We start from the raw sequence: 18,458 nt of genomic DNA, 5'->3' as shown, positions 1-18,458 counted from the left end.
AACAGCTTAAGTCCATCAAATATGCATTTTGGACCATTTGAGTGACCTTTGACCTATAATTTGACCTTGACACTACACCTTTTGTAGTGCAAAGCACTCTGAAGACATGACATGTCTGACAAAAAAACACTGAAGGGCCCAGCATGAGCAGACTGACACATTGTACTTTATCAAAAGTGCAGAAGGTTTGAAAGTTGACGAAAACCCCACGTTTTCAGGGTTGAAAAAGTAGTTTTGGGGGTGGGGGGGTGGGGGTTTGGGCTTAATTTGAAATGTTTTCACATTTTTGTATTCCCAAGACATGGGAGCATTAGAAAATCTGGGCTACAGCTGAATCTGAAATTTTTTTTCTGAAATAGCCCCCCCACTATAATAGTAAAACTGAAAATGGTCAGTTGTCTGTCTCCTTACAGGTACAGTACAACTGCAGAATGAATGAACTTGTAAAGTTAGCACCCCCACCTAAGTAGCTGATCCAAGTGAACACCAAACACACACCGTACGGCATTAAGCAGTGGATAGCATAGCAGCTAACTTAACATGTTAGTGTTAACATGGATGCTAAAGTAATTAAAAACTCCACATTAGCAAAGTCAAAACTCAACAGAATTCTTCTAGGATGAGTCAGATCTTACAAACGCCAAGTTGCAGAAGTTTCTCCTCCTTTAACTCAGTCCAGTTCATGTGCGTTCACAAACTCAGCTCTAGTTCAATAAAATGACACAGAACTGTAAGTGGACAGTTTGGGTTTAACATTTTACTGGTAGTTGAATCACTTATTCCATCTGGAATACATTTCAAATGAAGTATTTATATTCAGTAACCTGGTCTAGGATAGTCCCATCAAGCCTGGACATACTGGAGGGATTTGAAGGGGCATCGCTCTTCTTACCAAACCACGACTTCAGTTTTGGAGGTGTTTAGCTAAAGGTGCAATCTGGAGACATCATGCTGGAGTCTAGTGAAACTAAACTGAAGTTTTTGACTAACTATATGTGAGGAGGGGCCCACGGAGTAGAGGTGGTGTTGTCAACATACAGATGGACAGATGAATCCCTGACAGTCTACTACAGGCCCTTTTCCACCAAAAGCCCAGGAACTTATTTACCAGGAACTTATTTACCAGGAACTTATTTACCAGGAACTTATTTGGGTAAAAGAGTTCCTGGTAATTGTGTTTCCATCACACCCAAAGTTCAGGGTCATTTATTCAAATCAGGCTGATGATGTATGAGGAGCAGTATCAGAACCTGTTGTCCAGTTCATGTCCATTCACAAACTCAGCTCTAGTTCAATAAAATGACACAGTAGTTAAGTGGACAGTTTGGGTTTAACGTTTTACTGGTTGTTGAATCACTTAATCCATCTGGAATACATTTGAAATGAAGTTAATCATCATTATTATCCTTAATTTGTATTTAAAAATAGTAGAACATGTATTTTCAACTTCTCATTCCTTAAACTCAATCACATCTAACTTTCAGTGTGATGGATGGTTCTGTTTCATTTCTACTGTTTTACAGATTTAGTCCAGGTTCAACCTAAAGTCAGACACATTTACTCAAATGACTGCATTTAATTCCACTGCATATTACTGATAAAAGTACTTATACTCATATTTTGATGCCTTGTAAATGAACAGACAGTATTAGGTTAGATTTATTTTATTAAAAATTGAAACAAAACAAAAGGTACAAAAAAACAAGGTGCCTTGAGATTAAAAGGGAAATAAACATGTGAAAGGTTCAGGCTTCTGGACCAGGGTCTGGACCCACTGGTCCTGGACAGCCAGTCTGGAACTCCATGGTCCCAGTCCTTTTTTCGCTTTCCTATATTTAAAAATGGTAGAACTTGTATTTTCATGTAGGAAAGTGAAAAAGGGACTGGGACCATGGAGTTCCAGACCAGCTGACCTGGACCAGCTGGTCCCGGCTGGTCCTGGACCAGCTGGTCCACACCCTAGTCCAGAAGCCTGAACCTTTCACACATGTTTATTTCCCTTTTAATCTCAAGGCACCTTGGTTTTTTGTACCTTTTGTTTTGTTTCAATTTTTAATAAAATAAATCTAACCTAATACTGTCTGTTCATTTACAAGGCATCAAAATATGAGTATAAGTACTTTTATCAGTAATATGCAGTTGAATTAAATGCAGTCATTTGAGTAAATGTGTCTGACTTTAGGTTGAACCTGGACTAAATCTGTAAAACAGTAGAAATGAAACAGAACCATCCATCACACTGAAAGTTAGATGTGATTGAGTTTAAGGAATGAGAAGTTGAAAATACATGTTCTACTATTTTTAAATACAAATTAAGGATAATAATGATGATTAACTTCATTTCAAATGTATTCCAGATGGATTAAGTGATTCAACAACCAGTAAAACGTTAAACCCAAACTGTCCACTTAACTACTGTGTCATTTTATTGAACTAGAGCTGAGTTTGTGAATGGACATGAACTGGACTACAGGTTCTGATACTGCTCCTCATACATCATCAGCCTGATTTGAATAAATGACCCTGAACTTTGGGTGTGATGGAAACACAATTACCAGGAACTCTTTTGCCCAAATAAGTTCCTGGTAAATAAGTTCCTGGTAAATAAGTTCCTGGTAAATAAGTTCCTGGTAAATAAGTTCCTGGTAAATAAGTTCCTGGGCTTTTGATGGAAGAGGGCCTGTAGTAGACTCTGTCAGGGATTCATCTGTCCATCTGTATGTTGACAACACCACCTCTACTCCGTGGGCCCCTCCTCACATATAGTTAGTCAAAAACTTCAGTTTAGTTTCTCTAGACTCCAGCATGATGTCTCCAGATTGCACCTTTAGCTAAACACCTCCAAAACTGAAGTCATGGTTTGGTAAGAAGAGCGATGCCCCTTCAAATCCCTCCAGTATGTCCAGGCTTGATGGGACTATCCTAGACCAGGTTACTGAATATAAATATGTGGGATTCTGGATAGACAACTCTGTCCTTTTTACTCCATGCTGACACATTACAGTTCAAGGTTAAATCAAAAATCGGGTTCCTCTATAGCAGGGGTCTCAAACCTGTGGCCCGCAGGGTGAGATTTTGTGGCCCCCCCGCTTGACATCAAAGTGTGGCGTTAGTGCGGCCCACACATAGTTCTCAAACGCACCTTTTTGCTGAGTGTTGCCATGCTTTAATTTTATTTATTTGTATCACTTACAAGCCACCATAGATAGTCTGGTGACATCTTCTGGTGGTATTTGTTGTCAACAGTTTTCAAGATAGCCAACCGTGAAGTACCTGAGGAAGTATGAACGTTAGTCACTTAGTTGAAACATATTCCACAGAGACACCTAGTGGACGGAAAATATCTGCCATCACCCAGTTCCAGTCATGTGTCTGTCAAAATGTGTCACCGTCTGACGTCATTACTCATTACATTACTAGACACACTGAGGAGTTCACAAAATACCAGGGAAATGAGAGAAAGAACTGGGTCGGCAATCTGAAAAAATGTCCATAGAGGCAACAAGATTTATTCAAGAAAGAGACTGAAGCAGCAGTCGAAGCAGCTGCGTGGAGAGGGAGATGACTGTTAGGGCTGGAAAGTCCTTCAAAGGAGGCCAGTTTATCAAAGAGTGTATGTTTGTAGCTGTGAGTAAAAGTAGAGAAAGACTTTTTTGTAGAATACTTAAAGGTGGGGTCTGAGATGTTTTCCTGGAGCATTTTTTACTATATTCCTTAAAATCCCCTTCACACCCCGATTACAACTAATTAATTAAATGCTCAAACACAAAAATTAAAAAAAATAATTCACCTGTGGAACAGACAGGACTGAAAAAACACCATCCAATTATTTTGAGCGCCCACTCGAAATGATTGAGCAGTAATGTATCTATCAAACTCAACTGCCATTGCCCCCCCCCATGCGTACCCCTCTTCCCAGAGGCTGGAAGTGCTTGTACAGGAAGTGAAGCCAGAACCAGGCTATATTAGTTCTATTAGGATGGAAAGTTCACTGGCAAACTGTTTAGTCACAACATAAATCAGTAGGAAATGTGACATTAGTCACATGGGTCTGAACTGGGGCTGTTCTGGAAGAGTGGGGGGGTTAGAGGAGACTGAAGGAGGTGTGCATGGATCTGCCAGCCGGAGCCTTAAGGCTGGTTTATGTTCGCCGCACAAATGTCGGCACGAGGGTACGCGTGGTGCTTTTATACCCCAGGTGTCTATTCCCAAACTGCAGGGGGCAGTGTGCCACAAACCCACATCTATCACAGTAAAAAAAACTAGAGAAGAAGAACATTGCCAAAACAAACCAAACATGGCGACATGGCATTCCCTGTGTTTACTAAATTCCAGATCCAGCTCAACTCTGTCAGAACCTGTGGGACGTTTGTTCTCCCTCTGGGTCTGCTCTTCTCTCTTTGGTGGTCTTTTTTGCCTTCACATATCTGTCCCCAGTGTTTTTCCAGTTTTTTTTTACCCATTCCTCCTCTTTGCCAACTGTCGCTGCAGTTTCCCTCCATGAATCCTTCACCACTCGGCTGTGGCGGTGGTCCTGGTGTGACCACCCATCCCAGTGCCTGTACTTCTGTACTTCTACCACCAGGAGCTCCTGAATGTCGGCCATGTTGTCAGCACGTCTCTTACAAATTTTCTGAGGTGCATGAAGCGGCAAGTTTCCGCTTAAGATGAGCCACGCAAAGGGGCGTGGCTGTGAAAATGACGTCAATTGGCCGCGTGAAGCCGTGTGGAGCTCGCTGATATGATAAGCATAAAACAGCCTTCAGCCAGGGCGGGGCTGTACTGGACCTTAGCCAGAGAAGGAGCCTCAGGCCGGGGCCGGGGCCGGGGCCGGGGCCGGGGCCGGGGCCGGGGCCGGGGCCGGACCGTAGATGACGTCGGAGCCCAAGCTGGGGCCAGAACAGAGCCTCAGCCGGTGAACTGTTGCTGTGCAGCGCTGGTGGACCCTCAGGAACAGGCGCTGTGCGTGCCAGTACTCTGGAGGCGTGGCTTCAGAGGGACGTCTGAAGAAAGGGGTGTGGACTTTTGAACTGAGTATTTTCAAAATGTAGCTGCTAGAACTGTTTTCTAAGACCCCAGACGCCATCTTGAATGCAACCCAGCCTGACCCAGACTGGACCTCCAGTGGCCCCCCAGGTACGTGGAGTTTGAGACCCCTGCTCTATAGAATGTGTTCCTTTTCAGTTCCACCTCCAGACAAACACTGGTTCAAATGACCATCCCATGTTTGATTCATTTACACATTATCATGTACAGGTTCACTCCAGAAGCTTTGACGTCCTCCACCACTTCACTCTGTGTTCTTCCCTGAACTGACCGTCATTACTAACCCACATGTTAACGTACAGAACTGTTGTTTGTCAGGTTTGTGCTGCTTTCACAGAGACAGGACTGAGCAGCAGAAACACTAGGACTGGACGCTCTCATCTCCAAGGCAGACTTTCAAGCTCTAACCCCTGATCATTTTTAGGCTGTTTTATGTTTATATTTTAATTGTGTCTGTGAATTTCTACCTCCGCCAGGAGGTTTTGTGATCACTTTGCTTTGTGTGTTTGCGTGTGGTAGTGTTTGTTTGTTTGTTTGTTTGTTTGTTTGTTTGTTTGTTAGCAAGATAACTCAAAAAGTTATGGATGGATTTTCATGAAATTTTCAGGAAATGTTGATACTGGCACAAGGAAGGAATGATTAAATGTTGGTGGTGATTGGGGGGGGTCCGTCTTGGTGGAGGCCTGTGCTCTCCGAGCGCTTTGAGTGTTTGTGTGCGTACGTGTTTGTTAGCAAGATAACTCAAAAAGTTATGGACAGGTTTTCATTACATTTTCAGGAAATGTTGATACTGGCACAAGGAAGGAATGATTAAATTTTGGTGGTGATCGGGGGGGTCCACGGGGGGGCCCCCACTGATCGGCCTTGGCGGAGGTCTGCGCTGTCCTGGCAGAGGTAAACATAAACACGGCCAAAACAAACAAAAACAGTTATTGCACAGACAGACACAAATAAAATACACACTTGTAAAATAAAGTACTGTATCAGAAAAATAACAACAATAATAATAAAAGTACTGGGAGGAGAACTATGTGTCCATAAATGTGGACGTCATGCATGAAAGGGTTAACTTTAATGTTGTATTATTTTTTTCTTTAGCTTCCTTTTCCTTCTTCCTCAGAAGCCTTTTGCCTTCTGCCAGGCCACAGTCGTAGGTAAGAACGTTTCCTTAATCTGTCTTTCCTGGTTAAACAAAAATAAAAACAAAGTATGTGAGTGTGAATCTCAGAGTTGATCTAATCACTGCTTTGTGCTCAGAGGTGTGTCTGCCTGGATGAACTCCAGTTCAGAGGAAACAGGTGTGGACACAAACTGGACTGGTTTTCACCCAGAGGAGGAGGTTTGAATCTGACACTGGTGTGGACACTGAAGTGTTCCAAAGGCACAACTCCTGAAAGGTCATGGTTTTTTTTGCATTTGAAATCTGGAAGAGGGAAACATCTAAAACTTGCAGGATACCAGCCCCCGAGGACCAGGATTAGTGACCCCTGCTTTACATCCTAATTACCGAGCACACACACACACACACACACACACACACGTCCAAATGTCCATGTAAATGACTCCACTCATATTTAAATCTGTCTAACTGATGTGACTCAGAACAAATACAAACATGTTTAAAACGTTCGTTAGCGTCTAACTAACAGGTTCATTTTACCAGTAGATGGAGTGACAGTAGGGACGGCTAATCACATGTACAATAGCAAAACCACAGAGCCAATCAGAGAGCGACATTTACGTTAGAGGCGGGACTTCTATCAGACCGACTGTTAACCCTTTGTGTGTCAGAATCATTGACTAAACACAACAGACAGAGGATGGACCTGGGTTAGAACAGGTCCACAGAGTCCACACACACACTTCTACAGCCCTGTTTTCACCCATTATGACCATGTGACCATGAACTGCAGACTGTTGTCAAGGACACAGTGTCAGTGTTTCTGACTCGTCAGGAAGGAAAGTATCTATTTTCTTTCCTAAAAGTTGCTAGAAGTTGTTAAATGAAGTCGTTGCCTAATTTGCATATTTGGAAATGTGCATGTACTTGTAATGAACGATGTAGGAGCGAGTCTTTCACATCAGAGTTTCCAAAAGTGGAGAAGATCATCAAACAGTGTAGAGAGATTCAATGATAGTGGAGTCTCTACAGACAGACGGACGGACGGACGGACGGACGGACAGACAGACAGTTGATTAATCCTGAGGGAAATTCCAGAGTTGTCTCTAAAACAGAATTATTCCTCCACTGTGTCTAAGTTGGAAACCCTGGCTTGTGCAGCTCCAGACAGACTGTGGGTTTATCAGACTGGGACACAAAGATCATCATTTGGGGTAAATGTAGAGGGACTCTGGGTGTGTTTCAGTCGTCTGTAGGTTCTCATTAACCCAGGTCCTCGTTCTTCTTGGTGGTTTTCCTAGTTTCGCTCTTTTGAAAACGTTTCATCTCTCATCCAAGAAGCTTCTTCAGTTCTGTTTGGTTTCAAAAGTTGCTAAAACTTTCCAAATAAGTTATAAACTAGAAGCACTCGGAGAGTGCAGACCTCCGCCAAGGCTGATCAGCGCCCCCCCCCCCCCCCCCCCCCCCCGATCACCACCAAAATGTAATCATTTGATCCTTGTGCCAGTTTCAACATTTCCTGAAATTTTCATCCAAATCTGTCCATAACTTTTTGACTTATCTCGCACACAGACAGAAAAACAGACAAACCAACGCCGGCAAAAACAGAACCTCCTTGGCAGAGGTAAAAAAAAGTACCTAAATTTATTGCTAAGTTGTTTAGTTTTGATTTTTTTTAAACAACAAAAGTTGCTGCTGGTAGGGAAGTCTGATGAGTTGCTAAATCTAGCAGCAAAAGTGGTAAGTTGGCATCAATGCAAAACACTGAAGGGGATTTCCTCAGTCCAGTTCAAGGAAGTCTGTTAAAAAACCCCAGAACAAACTGAGATGTCAGAATCAGATGAACGACAAATGAGGAAACGCATTAGAGACAGTTTTCATTTTGGTAGAAGGTGTTTTAGAAGGTGGTTTCAACAAACTATCTGCCACACCTGGATGTGTAAATCTGACCTAAATGTGTGTATATTTGTATATATGTGTAAATCTGACCTAAATGTGTGTATATTTGTATATATGTGTAAATCTGACCTAAATGTGTGTATATTTGTATATATGTGTAAATCTGACCTAAATGTGTGTATATTTGTATATATGTGTAAATCTGACCTAAATGTGTGTATATTTGTATATATGTGTAAATCTGACCTAAATGTGTGTATATTTGTATATATGTGTAAATCTGACCTAAATGTGTGTATATTTGTATATATGTGTAAATCTGACCTAAATGTGTGTATATTTGTATATATGTGTAAATCTGACCTAAATGTGTGTATATTTGTATATATGTGTAAATCTGATCTAAATGTCTGTATATTTGTATATATGTGTAAATCTGACCTAAATGTGTGTATATTTGTATATATGTGTAAATCTGACCTAAATGTCTGTATATTTGTATATATGTGTAAATCTGATCTAAATGTGTGTATATTTGTATATATGTGTAAATCTGACCTAAATGTGTGTATATTTCTATATATGTGTAAATCTGACCTAAATGTCTGTATATTTGTATATATGTGTAAATCTGATCTAAATGTGTGTATATTTGTATATATGTGTAAATCTGACCTAAATGTGTGTATATTTGTATATATGTGTAAATCTGACCTAAACGTCTGTATATTTGTATATATGTGTAAATCTGACCTAAACGTCTGTATATTTGTATATATGTGTAAATCTGATCTAAATGTCTGTATATTTGTATATATGTGTAAATCTATAGTCAGATCTCTCCAGTTCATACACAGATCCAGTGTGTGTATTTGAATCAGCTGATGGATGTTTTTGTCAGTGAAATGAGCGGCTCTGTCTACAACTAGACACAAAGTGAACACAGACTATCAACAGGATCCAAATGACACCAAAGAACCAAAAAGAACAAGAAGAACATGGACACACAATGATCTAGAACAAATACAAAGGATCAACACATGGAAAAGAGAGGAAAGGATATTTAGATAAACTCAGAAAGTTTCATTATCAACATTTACAGTTGGTTTTATAATAAATATGATAAAAATACAAGTGTGTTTTTTATATTTTACTATAACACACTGGACTGAAACAGTCAAATGAGTCTAAGCGATGGTTCAAACAGACTCAGATGTCTTCCAGCAGGTCTACAGTCCTGTATTTGGAGTTTAGTTCCAGTGGTTGTCGTGTCTCTGTGTCTCCACCAGGGGTCCGTGTGGCTTCAGTCGCTGGTTTGAACCTTGTCTTCTCCTGTTGATCAGTTTTTCAGCTGACTGAAACTGACCTGAACATGTGGGATTTGTGCTTCATGTTCTTCACCTGTTGGTTTTCACTCTCATCAGGTTCATGTGAAGGACATTAACCCTTAAACACCCACAACTGTTTTTATGTGGAGACTTCCAAATGAATTTTCCTCTACAGTTCACCTTTCCTGAGGGATTTATTAGCATTTATTATATGATTATCCTTTGTATTTTGCATTTTCCAGTGTAAATCATGTATTTTTCTCTATTTAATTCACTGATTATGTGGGTGTTCATTAAAGCTCAGAGTAAATTCAAAGGTTATTTGATCAAAAACAGAGAAAACTGAAGAAAAAGGGACTTTTTTCAGCAAAATATATCATTAACTGAACAGAAAAAAAGTGTCTCCAACTTTTTTTTATTTTATTTTACTTTTTATTTTGTTGATTTAGTACTCATTTTTGTTGATTTTATCGATGATTTTTGTGGTTTTTGACAAAATAACCTTTGACATTAACCCTTAAACACCCACAACTGTTTTTTTGTGGAGACTTCCAAATGAATTTTCCTCTACAATTCACCTTTCCTGAGTGATTTATAACCATTTATTATAATATTATCCTTTGCGCTTTGCATTTTCCAGTGTAAATCCTGTATTTTTCTATATTTAATTCACTGATTATGTAGGTGTTCATTAAAGCTCAGAGTAATTTCAAAGGTTATTTTATCAAAAACAGAGAAAATTGAAGAAAAAGGAACTTTTTTAGCAAAATATATCATTAACTGAACAGAAAATAAGTGTCTCTAACTTTATTTTGTTCATTTTACGTATTATTTTGTTGATTTAGTACTCATTTTTGTTGATTTTATTGATGATTTGTGCTGTTTTTGAAAAAATAACCTTTGACTTTTGGTATTTGTCGTAACTTTTAAATTTCATTAAGCCTTAATGATTAAGACTCTTTCTTAATAAATAAATAAATACAAACAACAATAGCAATAAATCATGTTATAATTTTGTGACTAACGTGTTATTGAGGTAACTTTTTTCATTATAGTAAGGGTCTTAAGACAGACAGATAGACTGATTGATCTTGGGCTAACTTTTTTCTCCTTATATTTTTATGACTTGTCTCTCCAAATATCATCCCTTTATGTTGTAATCTTGAATGTATGCAATGCTGTCTAGTACCTGGGTCACATCATCACAGGTCATCTGTCAGATGATGAGGACATGTATCATCAGTGCCAGATGTTGTACGCACAAGCAAACATACTGTCATACTGTGAAATCCTGGTCTTGTTCTGTCCAGGTGAAACTGACTGTGTTCAGAGCGTCCTGCGGCCCTCTGTACACAGCACATCTGTGGATGGACTGTAAAAAGGCCAGCTTCCACAGACTGACAGTGAATACAATGATGCTCTCAGACTCTTATAGAAAAAGCCCAGATGGACCAGTGCCAGAGAACTGTTTATGTCTAATCATGTAAATTCATTATGTGCTGTGATGAGAAATCTGATGTTTAAATGTATGTGTCGCCTGAATCACATTTAGAAAAGTCTGTATTTTATTGCTGACAAATCTTGCCTATAGTGCTGTACGTTACACATCTGTGTTCTGGAAACACTGGGATGACTGCCTCTGGAAAGTAGAGAGGGTTTTTATGTTTTTTATTGTGTTTGTATTTATCTGTTTGCTTTTTAATGTGGACCATGACTCTGTAATAAAGCCTATCTATCTATCTATCTATCTATCTATCTATCTATCTATCTATCTATCTGTAGAGACTCCACTATCATTGAATCTCTCTACACTGTTTGATGATGATTGTGTCTATTTTCGGATTAGACAGACAGACAGAAAAAATGTCAGATTGATAGATGGATGATTAATGAAATGAATGAAAATTTGTTTAAAAAATTTAACAAAATACAGAAAAATGGACAAACATTATCATCAAAATGAGAAAAAAATAAACTGCAAAATGAGCGAAAAATTAACAAAATAAGACAAAATTAATAAAAAAAAAAAAAAGAACAAAATAGGAAAGAAAATGAACAAAAATCTAATAAACATACATAAGTAGCACAATTCAGACAGAGAGAGATAAAGCTTGCGATCACTATTTTTCTCTTCTTATATTTTTAGAATTTTTTTTCTCCAAATTTCACCCCTTTTGATGTAATACTCGTTTATTACGTCTTTATTTTCGGATTATTCAGGTTTTTTTCGGGGACTAATTATAAATCTCATTGAAGCGGAACCTTTTGTGTTGTTCCTCTACGGGTGTGTTTTGCTGTTGCGCCGACGGAAGCGGAAGTGAAACCGGAAGTGGCGGCTCGCTCCACTGTCAGTCGCTGCTGTTGTTGTTGTTTTTCCTGCGTCTGAGCCGTGACCGAACCGAGCCGAGCCGAGCCGTTCTGATCCGGCCATGGCGGTGAGCGCGGTCCACCTGGAGTCGGACGCCTTCCTCGTGTGCATGAACCACGCGCTGAGCACCGAGAAGGAGGAGGTGATGGGCCTGTGCATCGGGGAGGTGGAGCTCAGCCGGATCGTCCACATCCACTCGGTCATCATCCTCCGCCGCTCCGACAAGCGCAAGGACCGGGTGGAGATCTCCCCGGAGCAGCTGTCGGCGGCGTCCACGGAGGCGGAGCGGCTCGCGGACACCACGGGCCGGCCCATGCGCGTGGTGGGCTGGTACCACTCGCACCCGCACATCACCGTGTGGCCGTCGCACGTGGACGTGCGCACGCAGGCCATGTACCAGATGCTGGACCAGTGCTTCGTCGGACTCATCTTCTCCTGCTTCATCGAGGACAAGAACACCAAGACGGGCCGCGTGCTCTACACCTGCTTCCAGTCCGTGCACGCGCCCAAGGGCTCCGAGTACGAGCGCGTGGAGATCCCGATCCACGTCGTGCCGCGCGAGGCCATCGGAAAGGTACGACTTCAGCCGATCTGAGACGAGTAATCGGTAGTCATGGCAACTCAAAGCCAACGTTTGTTAAGAGGAAAATAACTTATTTTTGGTGAACTGGAACTGGTGATGTCACTGTCCTGTTCTGTAATGTGTGTGGAAATGACCAAATATAGTCACTTTGCCCGTTAAAGTCCTTAAACCGATTGAATGTTTGGTCGTTTTAGCTGAAGCTGAAGTTGTTGAAGAGATTTATGCAAAAAAATCTGAATCTGTGAAGTTTTTATGGAAGGTTTGTGGCGTTTTTTGTCCTGAACGAGTCATGTAGAGTAAAATAACATAAAATAGAATAAAATGAAATAAAAGAGGATAGAATAAAATAGAATAGAATAAAATAGAATAGCATAGAAAGAGTAAAATAGAATAGAATAAAATAAAATACAATAGAATAAAATAGAATAGATTGTCTTTATTGTCATTGTTTTTGCATTTGGCAGACGCTTTTTTCCAAAGTGACTTACAGGGGAAAACCAATCAAATCACTCAATCAATCAAATTTTATTTATATAGCGCCAGATCACAACAAAAAAGTTATCTCATGACACTTTCTATATAGACTTGGTCCAAACCAGACTCTAAGCCAGTTTACAGAAACCAACAGAATCCTCCAGTGTACAGGTACAGTAATATTAAAAAAGTGCAGTCATTCTAGGTGCCATAAAAAAGTATAAATAATGTATATACAGGAGTATAAAAACTAAAATATAAAAGAAAAACCCTGACGACATAAATATCTAAAAAAAAAAAAAAAAAAAAAGCAGCATAAAAAGTGTTACTAGAAGAACAAAGGACACATAAAACACCATCATGTACTCTGGACATGTGGGTGTGAATCAAAGGGTTGGGTTCAAGTGGGCGTTGCCGTGGTTACCGGCGGTGGTCCACACACCCGCTGACTGTCCGTCCTGTCGCAGGTCTGTCTGGAGTCGGCCGTGGAGCTGCCCAGGATCCTGTGTCAGGAGGAGCAGGACACCTACCGCAAGATCCACAACCTGGCCCACCTGGACCCGGTCACCAAGATCCACAACGGCTCCGTGTTCACCAAGAACCTGTGCAGCCAGATGTCTGCGGTGAGCGGACCGCTGCTGCAGTGGCTGGAGGACCGACTGGAACACAACAAGCACAGCATCCTGGAGCTGCAGCAGGAGAAGGAGAGGCTGCTGCAGGAGCTGGAGGCCCTGTGAGGGGGGGGGGGGGGGCAGGAGAAGGAGAGGCTGCTGCAGGAGCTGGAGGCCCTGTGAGGGGGGGGGGGGGCAGGAGAAGGAGAGGCTGCTGCAGGAGCTGGAGGCCCTGTGAGGGGGAGGGGGGGCAGGAGAAGGAGAGGCTGCTGCAGGAGCTGGAGGCCCTGTGAGGTGGGGGCGCAGAACCGGTCATATTCAACTGAAGGTGAAAACACGGAGCAGGAAATAAGACAAACACGACCTGTTCTTCTCAAACAAATCCACAGAATTCTTCCAAAACCTGCTTCGGAGCCTGAACGCAGATGCATCCATTTGACAATCTAAAGCCTCCTGTTGTTTGTGGTTTTTTTGCGTTCCCTTATCCCTCCGCTGTCCCGCCCACACACGTCCTTCAGAACCACCGAGAACATGTAATCTGAGCAGGACTGTAGTAATGTCAGGAGGTTTTTTTTTTTTTTTTGTAGGTTTTTTTTTCCTGTTTTTACACTTTTTGTATTTCATCAACTTCAGCCACAAACACAAATGCCAAATACTCACTAACGCCTCTTTTTTAACCCTTTAAATTCCATGTTGTGATTGAAACAAATTCTATTTTTGATGCGAAAACACTAAAAACTTGTTTGTTTGTTTTTTTTTTTCAATATTCTACATGAAAATTGGATCAATTTTTTTTTTTTCCTCCTGTCATATGTCAGTGTTGGTTCATATATATATTATTATTTTTGGTTCTAGGTCAAATGTTTAAGTGTTTTAGTGCACAGGTGTCAAACACCACCACCAAAGGGTCCGGTCCGGCCCTTGGGACGAATTTGTGAAATGCAAAAATTACACTGAAGATATTAACAATCAATAGTGTCAAAATCATTTTAATTCAGGTTCCACATCCAGACAAATATAATCTCAAGTGGGTCAGTCCAGTAAAATACTATCGTAGTAATCTATATATAATGACAACTGCAAATTTTCTCGTTGTTTTAGTGTAAAAAAAGTAAAATTACATGAAAATGTTTACATCGACAAACTTTCCGTTTTCAAAAAATGTGAATAACCTGAAAAAATATGAACAATCTGAAACGTCTTAAGAAAAGTAAATGACATGTTACCAATATTTTGCCTGTTAGTAAATATTTTGCGTTTTAAGTTGTAACACACGTGTAAATGATAAACTGATAAACCGAGGCAGAATATTGTTAAAATTGCTCTTGTTTTTCTTAAGACATTTCAAGTTGTCCATGTTATTCAGATTTTGAAGGAAACTTTATAGACGTAAACATTGACATCGTTTAATTTTACTTTTTTCTCTGTTATTATTTTACTGGTCGGCCCGCTGGAGATCCTGTTGGGGTGAATGTGGAACTGAACTAACATGAGTTTGACAGCCCTGGTTTAGTGGATGGATCAGAATTTTAAAAAATCAGACAAATGAACAACTTTTCACTTCTGACTGAATCAAAATTGTGAAAAATAATTTGAGCTTCAATAACATGAAATGCAAAGTGTGCCTAATACGCTCACCCTATAAAAAGTTTTTTTTTGTGTGTTTTTTTGTCTCAAAAAATCTGGTTTGTTTACGTTACACACTTGGCATTTAAAGGGTTACAAAAAAAAGACAATTATTGAATATTTAAAATGAACAACTTTTGAATTCTAACCCAACACATAATGATCTGTGCATTTTATACTCACCTGGATACTGGGCGGTTACCCATAATTCTTCAGAAACAGCTGCAGTTGGTTCGATAAGTACATAAATATAAATTAATTGTTCGACTCGTGGTAAAGTTGTATATTTTCGTTATTTCCTGCACTAGTTTATGGTGGATTTGTTTGAGGCGTACGTTTTGTTTTTTTCCAAAGTAAATATTTTAACTCAATGACAGTTTTGCTTGTTTAAGTTTTTGTTTTTCTACATTAATTCCATATAAATCACTTGGGGTTTTTTGCAGGATGTAAAAGTTGACGATTTTCTGTTTTTCCTTCCAGTGATTCTCTATTTTGTCTTATTTTTATTTGGAAATCAACGTATATTTAAACATTTAAATGTATCTGAAGGATGTGTTGACAGTTTCCTTCATAAAAACAGTTCAACACCAGTTTTACAACCAGAACATCAGAACCTAAACATGTTTAGTTTGAGTCCAGATGTGAATGTGAGCCTGAATCTGAACTCTGACTCAGCTGCTGAACGTGTGTTTGGTTTGGGTTCGTGTCGTGTGCGACGGACGTTTCCTGAATGTGCCTTTGGTTTGGGCTCTTTCTGGACATTAACGATCATTTTTCTGCTGCTGCTGCTTTTGTCTTTTTTCTCTTAATGTTCTTTTTCAGCAGCCGTCACTGATGTTTTTGGATTTGTCTAAAATGTGAAATAAAATTAGTTTTTTCACTGCAAAGGCATTGACTCTAATCCTTTTTTTTAATGTTAACCGGCTGTTGTTGAACAAAATCAGTGCATTAGCAACAAACAACCTGAACAAATACAAAAATGTTTAAAATAACAACATACAGACAATAAGCAACAAAATGAACAAAAACAGCCAAAGTTATCAATAAAATCAACAAAAACGAGTAATAAATCAACAAACAATAAGTAAAATGAACAAAATAAAGTTGGAGACACTTGTTTTCTGTTCAGTTAATGATATATTTTGCTGAAAAAGTCCCTTTTTCTTGCAGTTTTCTCTGTTTTTGATCAAATAACCTTTGAATTTACTCTGAGCTTTAATGAACACCTACATAACACTGGTCAACAACAAATTTATTGTTTCAGTTTTTTGAGCTGATTTAGGATCATTTTGGTGCTGAATCCAAAAATCACATGAATTTTGCTAAATCAGGTCAACTTTCTGAACTATGCTACATATTGGCTTTTGAACATTTTTGCTTACATTTATGGGCATTTTCACATCATATGATACAAAATTCTTTCATATTTCTTGCAATAAACGAGTTCTGAAGATTTTACTTTTGCTAATTTATGATTAATGTTTTTTTTAATATTACAGGTGAATGAAATGGCTTCAACTAGAAGATCTTGCAAAAATAAGCCTGACATATTCTGCTACATCTGTGCTGAATACACCATTGTACCTAACAGGAATCAAGTCACAAGTTTCATAAAGTGTGCTTACCAATCTGATTTTGGTATTAATTATTATATTTTGTGAGAAGATCAAATTTTTCAAAATCAAATTAGCAAAAAAACCTGACCTGATTGAGAAAAACAGATGTCATTTTTGGATTTAGCGGTGCAAAATGGTCTGAATTCAGTTGAAAAACCCTAAACAACTTGAAAAAAAAAAGTTTTTGTAACCCAGTGTAATCAGTGAATTAAATATAGAACTAGAAAAGCACTTGGAGAGCGCAGACCTCCGCCAAGGCAGACCCCCCCCCCCCCGATCACCACCAAAATTTAATCATTTGTTCCTTGTGCCAGTATCAACATTTCCTGAAGATTTTCATCCAAATCTATCCATAACTTTTGAGTTATCTTGCACACAGACAAACAGACAAACCAACGCCGACAAAAACAGAACCTCCTTGACGGGGGTAATAACACATGATATACACTGGAAAAGGTAAAATGCTAAAGATAATAAAATAATAAGTGGTAATAAATTAACAAAAACAGCAAAAATTAGTACTAAATCAACAAAATAAAGTAAAATGAGCAAAATTTGAAGACACTTGTTTTCTGTTCAGTTAATGATATAGTTTGTTGAAAAAGTCCCTTTTTCTTCAATTTTCTCTGTTTTTGATAAAATAACCTTTGAATTTACTCTGAGCTTTAATGAACACCTACATAATCAGTGAATTAAATATAGAAAAATACAGGATTTACACTGGAAAATGCAAAGCACAAAGGATAATCATATAATAAATGGTAATAAATCACTCAGGAAAGATGAATTGTAGAGGAAAATTCATTTGGAAATCACCACAAAAAAAAAAAAAAAACAGTTGTGGGTGTTTAAGGGTTAATGTCAAAGGTTATTTTGTCAACAACAGCAAAAATCATCAATAAAATCAACAAAAACAAGTACTAAATCAACAAAATAATAAGTAAAATGAAGAATTTGAGACACTTTTTTTCTGTTCAGTTAATGATATATTTTGCTGAAAAAGTCCCTTTTTCGTTAGTTTTCTCTGTTTTTGACAAAATAACCTTCAAATTTACTCTGAGCTTTAATGAACACCTACGTAATTAGTGAATTAAATATAGAAAAATACATGATTTACACTGGAAAATGCAAAATGCAAAGGATAATCATATAATAAATGCTAATAAATGACTCAGGAAAGGTGAACTGTAGAGGAAAATTCATTTGGAAGTCTCCACATAAAAACAGTTGTGGGTGTTTAAGGGTTAATGTCCTTCACATGAACATGATGAGAGTGAAAACCAACAGGTGAAGAACATGAAGCACAAATCCCACATGTTCAGGTCAGTTTCAGTCAGCTGAAAAACTGATCAACAGGAGAAGACAAGGTTCAAACCAGCGACTGAAGCCACACGGACCCCTGGTGGAGACACAGAGACACGACAACCACTGGAACTAAACTCCAAATACAGGACTGTAGACCTGCTGGAAGACATCTGAGTCTGTTTGAACCATCGCTTAGACTCATTTGACTGTTTCAGTCCAGTGTGTTATAGTAAAATATAAAAAACACACTTGTATTTTTATCATATTTATTATAAAACCAACTGTAAATGTTGATAATGAAACTTTCTGAGTTTATCTAAATATCCTTTCCTCTCTTTCCATGTGTTGATCCTTTGTATTCGTTCTAGATCATTGTGTGTCCATGTTCTTCTGGTTCTTTTTGGTTCTTTGGTGTCATTTGGATCCTGTTGATAGTCTGTGTTCACTTTGTGTCTAGTTGTAGACAGAGCCGCTCATTTCAC

At 39.0% G+C, this 18,458-nt stretch overlaps 1 protein-coding gene across 1 annotated transcript; it reads left to right on the top strand.

The window, feature by feature from the left end:
• Nucleotides 1-11,637: 11,637 nt before the first annotated feature.
• Nucleotides 11,638-13,575, top strand: LOC115430376 (lys-63-specific deubiquitinase BRCC36). The gene is made up of 2 exons (XM_030150361.1): nt 11,638-12,335; nt 13,286-13,575. Exons 1-2 carry the CDS (start codon nt 11,823-11,825, stop codon nt 13,553-13,555), a joined length of 783 nt encoding a protein of 260 aa, XP_030006221.1. The 5' UTR covers nt 11,638-11,822; the 3' UTR covers nt 13,556-13,575.
• Nucleotides 13,576-18,458: the final 4,883 nt, after the last annotated feature.

Source organism: Sphaeramia orbicularis, chromosome 12 (genome assembly GCF_902148855.1).
Source record: "Sphaeramia orbicularis chromosome 12, fSphaOr1.1, whole genome shotgun sequence".
In the NCBI taxonomy this organism is placed as follows: domain Eukaryota; kingdom Metazoa; phylum Chordata; class Actinopteri; order Kurtiformes; family Apogonidae; genus Sphaeramia; species Sphaeramia orbicularis.
The sequence above is the reverse complement of the archived record's forward strand: the minus strand, read 5'-3'. Positions and strand labels throughout refer to the sequence as shown.